This window comes from Nilaparvata lugens, chromosome Y (genome assembly GCF_014356525.2).
Source record: "Nilaparvata lugens isolate BPH chromosome Y, ASM1435652v1, whole genome shotgun sequence".
NCBI classification, from domain to species: Eukaryota; Metazoa; Arthropoda; class Insecta; order Hemiptera; family Delphacidae; genus Nilaparvata; species Nilaparvata lugens.
Window position 1 is genome coordinate 319,314 of NC_052519.1, and position 13,645 is coordinate 332,958.

Genomic DNA, 13,645 nt, shown 5'->3' on the forward strand with positions numbered 1-13,645 from the left:
TTTTTTCAATTAGTATTGTTCGATAAAAAATCGTACTAAAACGTTATAAATAATTGAATCAGTTTATATTTTGTACCCCAAATTTTATGTATGCTATTTTATTGATTCCTTTAAAACTACTTTATTGGCTCATGAAATTATTAAATACAAGAAAATACAATATAAATTATGGTTCTTCTTATGCTTGAGGGTGAAATCTTATGACTTCTCAAAGCCAAATATAAGTATTTATACAAATTCAACATTATTCTAGTGTGAAAAAGCTTGTGATAAATTGTAACAGTTGAATCGAACTGCATAATCGACCATTATAATTTAATGCTAGCCAAACACAGGAATAGTTTATCACTCAATCAGGCCTCATAGTTTATCACACAGCTCACAGTTGTCTCTTTCATCAGTCGAGTGGTGGAGAGCATTCTTCCAATATTAAAAAAATAATTATATTTATCTACGCAAGAATAACACAATCTGATATCACATTGTCCCCCAATAGAGAATTATTTACATTTATAACATATGGTATACATATTTTAATGAATAAAATTTGGTACAATTCATTCATTCACAAACAATAAATTGATCAAGATCACCATGAAACTATCGTGTTTTTACAGGTAAGTTTTTACTCATTTACTTATCTCAAGATATTTTGATTGTAAAATTATCCTAAATATTTCGGATAATTAGGTAACTAATTATATAATAAATGAGAATTGATTAATTATTCATAATAATTATTATCACATATGAAATAAACTCACACATAATGTTTTCTTATGATAACACTATGTATCATCATACTCGACTTCATCAATAATGAAAATTAACTAAAATATTTAGAGAACTTGATAAATGTGATACAAGGGACCAAGTACATGAATTGGTATTATTTCTAAGATAAACATAATATTACAGTGAAAAAGTACAAACAAGTGAACCACTTCAACTAACATTACTCATCTAGTATTCAAACTCAATTATAATTTAACATGATTGAAAAAATGAAAAATCTGTCAGAAAGTGGTCCCGGGCACGTATTCTTGAAACTTGGTAATATATAAGCAGAAATAAAAAAGATTGTCCTAAATAAACCTAAAATAATGCTTCAAATTATGTAGGTAGTTTAAAAGGGAGGTATGAAAGTTCTTTTCAATGAATAAGATCAATAGGCTAGTGAAAGCTCCATTCCAAACAATAAATTAATAACATTCGGAAGTTTATAAATAAAAAATGTAGAAAAATCGGTACTTATATATTTATTATACATTTCTTCATTATAGATTATAATTATTACTTATAATTATTAAGTTTTCAATGAATAAGATCAATGACTTAATGGAAAGCTACTACCCAAACAATAAATTAATATTTTATGAAATAACAATTGTTGAGAAATAAGTATTTATTCTTATTAAACACTGTAGGTTATTTATTTTTATTATAAGTAATTATTATAGAGGTTGCTAATGAATGTAATTAATGTGCGTGAATTTTCAAGTTTATTTCTTGGTGGAGGGCAAAATCTTTATTGTCATGTAAACAAGTTTTAGATACTTTAAAACAACTTAAACAATAAAAAATAAGAATAGATTTGACAACATTTCAAAATAATTCTTGAAAAGTCAAGCAGATAACTAGTATTACACGACACTAAATCATAAACTACAAAAGTGAGAAAAAGCAATCTTATGTTATCTGATGAAGGCACTTAGATATCATAAAAAGGGTATTACTCATTAAATGCGATAGATGTCATCACAAAAATATTCCGTAAAATCTATTATGGATAATGGTTATATTCGTAAAAATTAAGAATGATAATTTAATAACAATAATAGCTGATATACGAATATTTTATGCATGAATGTAGTCAATGGTATTTAAGTTTGAATAAAAAATTACTCACTTCAGTGGTCTGAAAATATCTACATATTTATGCCCATTTAACAATGTGTAATATAAAAACTAAACATGGGAATCTTGAGTTGATAAAATAATAATTATATCTAAAATAAATCTTCAAAAATAAAAATAATGATTTATACATTTAAATACTTTGGGGCTATGGGGCTATGTATTTAATATACTTAAGCAAATACTAAATTATAATAAACAAATGATTGACAATTTGATAAATATAAAAGGAAGATATACTTGATTGAGTACAGTAGAGGCTACTCACTTTGAATAACCAGCCAAGCAGTGTGACGAGCTGGCTGATGAGCTCGAACAAGATCCTACAAACAAAAATCAACTTCACATTATTAAGAAGCATAATATACAGTAATAATGTTTACTCATTGATATATTGATAATACAACATAATAGGAATAGAAATAGAAATAAGAAATATCAGTACCCTTTTTGAATTATTTAATCACAACATGTTTCGGACATTGATGCCATTTTCAAGTAATATGAAGTAAATAAATAATACTGCTGGAAATTCTTATTTTGATCATATGATCATATGATTATATGAACTAAAACTATAAATTGTGGATTTAAATTCGCATAATTCTATCAAAAATGGCATCAATGTCCGAAACATGTTGTGATTAAATAATTAAAAAATGGTACTGAGATCTTTATTTCTCTTTCTATTTCTATAAAAAGTAGCCCTATACAGAAAAGAGACATAAGACAGCATAATAGGCTATGTATGTTTCAAAGATGTTTGTCAAGTTATGTTTAATCTAATAGAATTTCTAAGGGCTGCAAAAAATCTTAAGACATGGAATCGATGTGTAAGTACTGTAACTAGACTAAGGGTTTGGTCAGTTCCTTCTCGGCAGTCGGTAGGCCTATCCTCCCTTCGAAAACATGCTAAGTGAGAGCAGAATATGATCATCGGACTGGTTTGGAACGTGCAATAGCGATGAGAGCATTTTATGAAAATGGTGATATAACTGCCGCAAAGACAATATTTTGACATTATTAGAATATCATGACACTTTTGAAGTCATGAACGTATCCAGTGCACTGTAAACATCCACAACAAAACATGAACTGAAAAAAAGTACCCATTTAAAACTCTCAGTCACTGAGTTACTAATTCTCAGTCACCACTAGTCATTCAGGACTAGGGTGAAGAAATGGTTGTTGGCGAGATTCCTAACTTATATTAGACATTACAGCCTTTTTGAAGGATGATAAATCCTTCAATTGATTTTATTCAATTATTATGAATATTGTTATATAATTTTATTGTTGCAATATAATTATTATGTAAATTTATTATATGTGTGACAATTATTGTCAATGCTATTCTAAATAGTCTATGACATGTATAATAAATAAATAAAATAAATTTTACTACCCAAGATATGCTACACAGTCATTCCATAACATGCTGAGAACGCCGAATGAGATGTTTGACGATGAAATAAAGATAAACTACATCTTTTTGATTGTGACTTAAACAGATCGAAATAAACAGGTAAAAATCCTGTTTGAAATAAACAGGTGCTAATCGTGTAATTGTTCGTTGTTTTCTACTTGAGCGTGGAGCGTGGGTAATGAGAAATTACGATTAAAGGAACATAAATGGAATGACATATACATACCATTTCACCTGTAATCTACCAGTTTTATAAATTTATTTGTGGGAATGACATTTCAAAATTTCTCGGTTGCTTGGCTGTGATCGTTGTATGTGAGCACATCTCTCCGATGCTATCTTAAAACGTATAGATATACTTTTGGAAATTTAGATTGTATTGATTGGAGCAAAAATGCATGCCATTACATTAGTAATTGACTAATTTTATGAATTTTCTTAGAAATTAAATTATTACAATAGTTCTTCTTCATCTGTGCCATCCTGTATATGTTATAATGAGTAGTAAAACAATACAAATCAATAGAAAGTGGTTCTAAATTTGTTAAAGCCCACTATTCTAGGTGACTGAACAGTTGGATTAAAGAAACTAACAATCGAAAATACTAAATTAGCAGTTTTCAAATAGCATATAGTTCAAAATTGTCGTACCTTTATAGTCATCAAAATTGAGTTTGTTCAAGAGGACCCAGCAATGGGGCAGAGGTTTGGAGACCTTCCTCGGCGGGCTCTTGGTGATTTTCACTTTCAATGGTTTGTATCTAGGTCGAGGTGTGCTAAGACGTGCCTTGTTGCGGTCGGTCTTTCTGGCTGAAGGTGTGATGGGCACATCGTCGTCCGATGAAGTCTCCATGTCCTCTCCAAACGATCCATACAGATTGTCGATTTTGAACGAGTCGCGCTTTTCATTGCTGAGGAAAAATACTGATTGGTCAATACGATCCAATCTCACAGACAACCTGAATTCAATCGGGTTCTCTTCTACCAACTTGGATAGGTTATGACAGTCTTCTACATCTATTTTCGAGCTAGTTTCAGCAACTTCAAATCTATCGGAAGGCACTTGAAAAGTGTCAAACTCCTTCTCGGAGCATACTGCTACACCCTGATTCACTTGCCGACTGTTCTCAATTGGCATTGAGCAGTCTACTAATTTTCGGTCATCAACGACTACATTGTTCTGTTTTGGCTTTGGAAAGAGAGCTTTCTTCTTCTGTTTCTGCCTAGAAGAGCGAGTTTTCACAGACAAATGTTTATAATTTTCAGGTAATCTAACAATTACAACTTAGCATGGTTTTATATTGTTCAATCGCAAACATTTTTCCAACCTGGACGATATTTTTGACTTGGGAGAATTGACATTTTTATCAATTTTACCATCCCGATTCAGAGAATTACTGTTTTTGATTGGTGATCCCTTAACAACTGATTTGACCCACAAACGTGGGCCATTTTTGACACATGATTTATAACAGATTTATAACACTGAGGCCCGGTTGCACAAAGGCCGGTACAATTTTGGCCGTGATTAATTTCAGAAGAACCAATCAGAGAAGGCCTTTTTGATAAGACGGCTTCTCTGGTTAGTTCTCGTGAAACTAATCACGATTAAAATTGAACCGGTTTCTGTGCAACCGGCACTTAAACATTGATTTGTACTGTGTAGTGAGTTTCATTTTTATTATACTTAGGATTTGAGTTAGAACGGCCTGAAAAGATTTTCTTAATGAAGAATATCATTAATTTGGATTTTCTCCAACTTATAATCACCTACCTCATTAAGTGCTTCTCTGAGCCTCTGCCTCAGCAAAACTTCACTGAGAGTTTTGTTGTTGGCCGTTCTCTGTTGCGATTGCTTCTCACTGAGCTGGCTCGCATCAGCCTCGTTCCTCAGCCTTTCTTCACTCCAAATTCCCGCCAACCCTGGATTCGCCACCTCTCCTTCTAAACATTAACAACAATACTTGTAAATGAGAAAAGCGAATGTTTTAACAATCGCACAAATTGACACAAATTGACTAATTATTATTATGGTAAATCATAGTAGTATGCACAGAATTGTTCATTGACTACCAAATCATCGGCATAAAATTACAGACAATAATAAGGATATGACACACTGAAAAAGCCTAAACATAATTCAATTTTTTGCCAGTCCAGTCACTTTATATATTGGTGCATGCAATTTATATTGTAGTTCTGATTTTTAAATTTATAATTTGGGTACATGAGAGAAGTCCAGAACAAATTTCTTCATGCAAAATTTCCTTGTGCTAGATACAGAGTGGTCCAAAAACCTCGTATTTTCGGCTCATTTTCCAGTTTTCAGCTATTTCTGCCAAATATCGTAATCGGACAGAAAAATTTGCTCTCGCCTTTTTTTTAGATTATAAAATTCTGAATAGAATGAGATCATTCGGAACTGTCTCATCTCCAATGAGTACTGAGTTATGATGTTTCAAAAATGAGTGAAATTTAAAGAGAAAAATCAATTTTGATGAATTTTAGTTTTCGATCAACAATATCTTCCGATTGTTACCATTTAAAAGTATAATTTAAAATCCCTCTGGGCGGATTTTTGTGCTCTACTATATGAGATCAGATAGAGCGCTCTATCTTATAAAGATTTCCAGGTACACCTGACAACTTTAAATGGCCATAACTCTGGAGTCAGAAAATTGGCTTCAGAGTCAGAGCATTAACGTAGTTAAGGACTTGAATAGACTATGGAGTTTAGAGATCACGTTAGACCCTGGAGTTATAATTTCGCTATCTGAGTGAGGGCTTATAAGTCCAGGTCTTGAATTAGATTCTCGCCTCTCTCCAATCGAGGATTTATAAAAATTGTCAAGTCCAGAACTTAAAACAGCGTGATTTAAAACCCTCGACGGGAGTAGGGTTTAAATTTACGTTCTAGAGTTAACTGAGCAAAATCAATTCAGTTATTGTTTTGGAGTAGATGAAAAACCAAATAGATGTCATGGAATACCTAAATTATTGGATTATTCCATCTTATAGGAAGTTTATTTTGGAGCAAGTTTGTTTATTAGAATTATGCGTAAAAAACTAACCTTATTTTACGACTGCGACATAACCTGAAAATTAATGTTCAAGAAAAATGATACAAAAGGGTTGCCTTGTAATTTAAATTCCAATCTGAATGTTATTAATCAATGTCATATTTAACATATTAATATAACAATAATAAATTATTATTATTCCAGTTTTTTTTTCAAAACAAATAGATACATTTTCAAACTCAATAGCCTAATGAAATTTTTATCAATGATCAATAATAGCATAACGAAAAATAAAATGTTCAGTCATTCATCTTCCAAAAGGTTAGGTTTTGCTTTGAATGGGCCTACAAAAAAAAACAAATAGTATATTTCGCACCTAGGGCCGAAAATTAGACTTTTCCGGCTCGAAATCGGTTTTCAAGTCCGAGGCCGTAGGCCGAGAAGCACATTTTTGCCCGTGGTGCGAACGCTATTTTTCGCCACACAAAAAATAAAACAATATATGTATATATAGTGTAATATATATATATATTAAATATATACATATTGTTTATTAGGCACTTCAGAAAGCAAAACTGAAAGGTCTATATATATATATATATATATATATATATATAATATATATATATATTATATATATATATATTATATATATAATATATATATATATATATATAATATATATATATATATATATATATATATATATACATATTGTTTATTAGGCACTTCAGAAAGCAAAACTGAAAGGTCATAGCTGAAGCAAATCTTAGGTAATCTGAATATCAGGAAATTGTCCAAGTTTTTTAGTTTTTATTCTGATGTCTAAATAACCTAAAAGATTATGTTCAATTATGTTTTAATGAGGGAGGTTGAGTTTATACTTTTTTATTCTTTCAAATGACAATAAGATGATATTATTATAAATGTTTTTAATGATGGAGGTTGAGCTTATACTTTTTTATTCTTTCAAATGACAATAAGATGATATTATTATAAATATTTCGATTCTTGAATAATGAACACAAATAATGAAGTTTTTTGATCAGCTGTTTTAGCTCACTTGAAATTTGGCTAATCTGAATGTCAACAATGCTTATCGTCGTCGGCTGTGGAAGTTTAGGTTAGGAGTTCTATCCTACTCTGATAATCGAATTTGAATAGTTTAATATGATATATATTATTTGTATTTCAGTCATCCAAATAAAATGATAGTATCTTATTGCAAAATACTTTATTCAAATCTAGTTGCATAAACTGATTCCGTGTCATAAACTATTTTGTAAAAACGTACACATCAAATCAGAATCAGCTGACTTCAAGGTTATTTTACAGCCCTAGGGCCGTAAACATTTTACCGGCCTGGTCTGAAAACAATCACTTTCGGCATCCATATGGCGCACGAAAACCAGCTCATTACATCCAGGTGGGGTGTGATAGTACATTACGCTAAAAGCACAGAAAGTTAGTGTTTACGGTATGAGGATAGTTAATATGTTACCCGAATACCGTTAACACCTTTCTGAGAGAGTCGCGTATGATATTTTTCACCAATTCTGACATATAATCCAATAAAATATCATCGTTCACTTTTCTTATGTCTCTATTGTTGCGCCACTTACAAAATAAAGAATACTCGTTATTGTACCTAACTCTTGATTTTTCTGGTAGAAGATTTGCAGTCAGGATTTCTGATTCTTTTAAAATTTCACTTGGAATATCACGGGCATCATCGTCTTCAAGAATTTTTGAAAATTTGGAATGCGCTAATCAACAATAAATAATTGAATAAAAATGGTTGCTTAGCGATGCTGAATTAGTTTGATTCGAAATTCGAACTGAAATAATGGTGACTTCAGATGGAGAAAGTTGACACTCGCCTGATCTAGTGGATGACTTATTAACTACGGATTTATTAACTTTGGGAATGTTCATTTTTATTCATTAATGTTTGTTCTGGGGCTGTGATCCCGAGATGCTGATTGGTCTGTTCTATTTGAGCCATCTCTAAGCTCTGCCCTGGCTTGGAATATCTATCCGAAAATCCGATACATTTGCTCCCAATGCTAGAGACCATTTCTCTTTCACCTTTCTTAGTTCCATGTAAGCAGCCTGAAAGGGTACTCTTTCCGGCCTTAGCCGGAAAGAAACCTGTTCTGACGTCAGACGAGAGTCGTCTGCAAACAATGTCTTGATAGGGACTGGAAAACATCTGCTTTCTGTGCAGTGTTGCAAAAACGTATTTTCTAAAAAAGAATCTACATAGGGTACTCAATTCTCCTCGTAAAACAGCTTATTTCTGAGAAGAATCTACTTTTTTGCTCGCTAACCATCTGCGCATGCGCAGTAGATTTTCTTTAAGCTTGCTAATCATTCTCGCATGCGCAGAAGAGTTTCTTTACACTCGCTAATCAGCTGATGATAAGCAGGTCACCAGTCAAAATTCAAAATATTTTATTGCAGCAGCTAATTTAGAACATCAATTGCATTACAAATGTCAATGATAGATTGAATAGAAAAATTATCAACTCTGCCAGATATAAGTGATTTAACAGGTTTGGGCAGTTGTAGAAAAATTTTTGTATGTAATTCGCGCATAATGCTTCTTTATCGCTCTTGCAAAATTATCAAGCTCCACTTTGCGTCACGTGATAACTGTTTTGCCCGAGCGATAAAGTCGCGCATTATGATCTTAATACATAAATAGCTATTCCAGCTTTTCACAAAATAATTTTACAAAATAGTTTGGAGAGCATGCTCTTTTGAACTATCCCGCTGCAATCAGCTGTTTTCGTTTTGCTATAAACGCACAAGTTAGATGTACTGTTGAGACACAAGTGAGCGAGCGTAGCGAGGTCTATGGTGGGCCGTCCACTGGAACCGTTTTCGTCTGAACTAGCATCGGCCGAATACTACCGAAAGCGACCGAACGATCCCCCAACAAAGGAAGGAATAGATGCTCGTCCATTGCAACAGGTTCATACAGCCATCTCCGGCCGATCAATTTTTCGATCCGAATTGAATGGGATTTTCCGGCTCTATCCGGCCGAACTAACTAGTCAAGCTGAGACAAAAAAGTGCTCCTAACCTGAAATTGTTTCACAGTCTTGTTTGTGTTGTTTTTTGAAGTTGTTCTGTTTTATAAAATTGTAACTATGGACAATGAAAAGTTTGTAAGCTTGGTTCAAGAGCATGTTCCATTGTGAGATATGTGAGACAAAAGATATCATTGTCGTAATGTTCAAAGGATCTGTCAACAAAGATTGCTTAATAACTAATAAAAAATTCAGTGGATATCTGTTGAAGGTAAGACTATTGTAATGAATAACTAATTTAGTGGATATTTGTTTATTATATTCTCAAAATCCCAATATAATCATTGTTTATGAAAAATGTTGGTGGCTATGATAGTAGTTAATTCAATAATTGGCAACTAGACTGATTGACTAAAATCTTTGGTTTTATCTATCTTTGAGACTTTTTATCTTATCCTTGATAAAATAAGAAATCCTCCCAATGGACGACCATATTCGGCCGAATTAACGGCCGACAGATTCGTCCGATCCAACAGCCGAACGGATCGGTTGAATACGGTTCCAGTGGATGGTTACCCTAAGCCACAGAGAAGAGATCCTCTTCTCTGTGCCTAAGCGTACAAACACACTGTAAGCAGAGCGGAGCGTGGCATGGCGTGATCAGAGCGTTCATGATACACACAGGAAGCGTCTGAGCGTCAAGCGTCAAGGGACGTTTGCACGGACATTATGTTGTGAGAATAATATGGGTCGCCTGAATTGGGAATATCTGGAACTCAAAATATCTTGCAGCTGGCCGGAATTGGAAATACATGGAACTCTGAATATGTTGATAGGCGGAACTCCGAATAATTATCGTGCATGCCGGCGGAACTCAAAATATCTTGTCAGCTGGTGGGATTGAAAGTATGTGGAATTGGAAATATATCGAGCTCACAGTATCGATCGTTATTAGCGAGACTGTGTAAATGAGTGATGAAACAAATTTATCGCAAAACAAATATGAAGGGTTCCTTAGTGAGGTCCACGTTATAATGACTATTAGATCAACTTTGGTTTTGCTATCCTTGTCTATCATTCGACAAAGCCGGTGGTATTATCCTTTTCTAGGTCCACAACAATGCCAATTATGTTTATGACAGTGTAGAAATATAATTTATTAATGCAGAGAATCGGCATCGCTATTCTTCTATCTTTATCCACTGCCATTATAACGTGGGCCTCACTATATATAGTAAGTTAACCTAGAATAAATTCATCAACAGTCGTCAGTCTTGTAACTCTTGTTTGAAACAGATAACAGAGTTTTGAGAACTTGCATAATATGTACATGACTATTATTTTATAAACCACTATAATTTTAATTCGTGTTTTTACTGTTGGTTATGGTATTAGTTATAAAATGAAGTAGCAATAATGTAGCATACCTAATAAAAAAATCTTTATTATAACAAGAAAGAAACTGACTTAGGCTATATGTTGGTAAGTATTTCATTATTTAGGATTTGAATTTTCCTATTGAAATATTATGTTGCTATTATCCATGATTACAATTAATGTTTATTTTTCAAGGTTGTTGGTCATTAACTTAGTTACATAGGTACAGTATTTCCTAATACATTTAGAGTTAAACAATAAGCAAGTTTCACTGTGAATCAATGAGATTGGTTGATCAACATTGTTTCATTGTTTATCACTTTATTTTATAATCATGGGTATCACATAAAGTAATACAATAAGAAAGACAACTTTATATTTTCAATGTTTTTAATTAAAAACATCAAACTTAAAACAAGAGTAGCATACCATATTTTATTGATTTAACTTATTTTGGCTACCTATTTAGTTTTATTCTGATGATAATTCACTTAGCCTATATTTATTTAATTTATGCTAGGCCTAATTGGAAACTATTTTTCAGATAACAATAGCAATTGCTTCCCTGCGTATCATCATTACTACTGCCTATATCGTACCTATATTTTGAGTTTTCTGTGGAGAACGAATGGCTCAAGTTAATGAAGCTAATGAAATATCAAAAACCTACCAAGTAAGTTTTCTTTAATATCAACCTATTAAAACTAGATGTAAGTTACTTAAGTTTTGTAAAATGGTTTATTTACTTCTTTATGATTTAACTTCTTCAGCCCTTGCCAGTAATGCCAGGTCTTCGGAAACATTAAAAACTAGAAACTTTATAAAAGCTATACGGTAAAATATAAGTTGGTGTGTTCCAATAATCTAATGAAATTAATTAACATTTGCAATAAGTAAACGTAGGTAGGCTACTGAGGCACCCATACTTGATTTGCTATGTTTTTATATAGAAAATAAAGTTTTCCTGTTATCACAGATAGCTTAGCCCCTTATCCTGGCTTGCTTTCTGTGTTTTATTGGGTGCACTACAAGCTTTTTTGTGAATCTATAGCAATGATTATTTTATTTGATATTTTTCCTATTAACTTATCATTAAGTTAATACAATAATAAAAAAGAACTCTACATAACCTCATTTATTATAACTCTACTTATATTGTATCTTTTCATCACCTAGGCTTAAGATACTTCTAGAAAGTCGCCTTTGTAAAATACCGGGGTGACTTTGACCCACGTCGCGGAAAAAGATAAAATCATTTATCTCCAATATCTGTTATCTGAAATCGATGTTTAACATTTATATCCGTAGCCTTGATCATTATCTAGGTTTTACAATCACTATCTTGTTGAATCTTGATATTTACTTGAATTATGTATTGTGCTCGCTTATGTATATCAAGAAGAACCTGGTGCAGTTTCAAAAAAGGTGTGATATACACAGCCACAATACGCGACATGCCACTAGACTGGAGGTGCCCCGGAGCCGACTGGCGGGGAATTACAATAGCTTTCCTTCGCAGGCAATAAGATTTTTTAACAGCCTTCCAGGAAACACGGAACTCTTGATTCTATACCACTTTGAAAAATAAACTCCTGGAAAAGCCACTCTACTCACTACAGGAGTTTTACAGTGAACCTCTTTTTGGGAGTCAAGCACCTCCACAGCGTGAATGACCATGTAGGTTTTTTATTGAGAATTCCGACACTGCCTATCTGGAGACCCCAGTCATTGGCAACGACCTCAAGTATTAAGTAAGTATTATCGACATAAAATCTAGCTTCTTGCTTCATCTTGTGATTTTGTTGTCTGAAAACTTCGTAGCCTATTAGAAAACTCATTTCTAAAAGACTTATAATATCGGCGAGTACATTTATTTTTGTTTTTTATTATATTTTAATTGTTATACATAGTGATCATTTAGAAAGTCATTTTAGGTTAGAATTATGGTGACTTTGTCCCAGTATAAAAATTGTGGTTTCCATTTACCATTTTTTGGTTTCTCGCATAAAACTCAAAAATATGTATCTTAAGGACTTACCGTAACTATCATATTATAACAAATTAAAGCTTACATGATCTCCTACAATATTCATTCTACAATTTTTTTATCCCCTCTAGTTTTCGAGATATCCGCTCTTGAAGGTGTGACATTAAAAAAAACACATTTGCCACCATTTTTTTTCTATTTTTTCTTTCATAACTTTTTAAAAATCGATGGGAAAATTAATGTTGATTATGAGCTCATAGAGCATTAAATTCTCCTCAATTTGATGTATAATTTCACACTTTTACAAATTTCTCAACACCTTTTGCAGCAGCTTTAGTGTTGAGTGTGAAATATCCATTTTTGCAACAATAGACCAATTGACAAAGGAATTTGGAGGGAATGTTTTAAACATTTTTGACTTATCAGCTTTGTTGAGACTAGTTAGGAGGAGAACATATCAAAAGTCCCTATTTTATGATGCATTTTTGGAGAGTTTTAAGCCTTGAAAGAGCAAAACATTGGATAAAAACCTGTTACTTTAACAATTACACACCTTCAAGAGCGAATATCTGGGGAACTGTTGGGAATATCACATAATTTCACTAAACAAAAAGTGTAGAGAATGTATGAAGCTTAATTTTTGAATAATTAGTTATGTCGGTTGAATGCATTGTTTTCAAGATATGAGCGTGGAAGCAAAACGCTGAAAAATGCAACTTTTAAACCTTTTTTAGGTGGTTTGGTTTGAATCATCATGACTGGCTTTCTGATGAACCTATGCGACGCCATTAAGGAATGGCTTACTACTGTATGGTCGACTGGATCTGTACTTCCTGTATTTACTGATCCGGAGACGTGAAAATATGGTTCATCTGTAGACCAC

The 13,645-nt window shown here is 32.6% G+C and overlaps 1 protein-coding gene and 1 long non-coding RNA gene across 2 annotated transcripts; one reads left to right on the forward strand and one right to left on the reverse strand.

Annotated features, from left to right (window-relative positions):
• Window positions 1–2,110: 2,110 nt before the first annotated feature.
• LOC120355205 lies at window positions 2,111–4,648 on the reverse strand. The gene is made up of 2 exons (XM_039443540.1): window positions 3,995–4,648; window positions 2,111–2,240 (listed from the first exon to the last, which is right to left on the reverse strand). The coding sequence occupies exons 1-2, from the start codon at window positions 4,479–4,481 to the stop codon at window positions 2,182–2,184; spliced, it is 546 nt and encodes a 181-aa protein (XP_039299474.1). The 5' UTR covers window positions 4,482–4,648; the 3' UTR covers window positions 2,111–2,181.
• Window positions 4,649–10,713: 6,065 nt separating this feature from the next.
• Window positions 10,714–11,448, forward strand: LOC111050111. Its single transcript, XR_005573449.1, has 2 exons — window positions 10,714–10,880; window positions 11,320–11,448. It is a non-coding gene; the product is annotated as an uncharacterized LOC111050111 (long non-coding RNA).
• Window positions 11,449–13,645: the final 2,197 nt, after the last annotated feature.

Bases quoted from the DNA above. Each gene is read 5' to 3' on its own strand.
- LOC120355205 (XM_039443540.1), bottom strand. From the start codon at position 4,481: ATGCCAATTGAGAACAGTCGGCAAGTGAATCAGGGTGTAGCAGTATGC. The intron at 2,241-3,994 runs GTACGACAATTT...TTTTGTTTGTAG, and splicing joins CAATTTTGATGACTATAAAG to GATCTTGTTCGAGCTCATCA.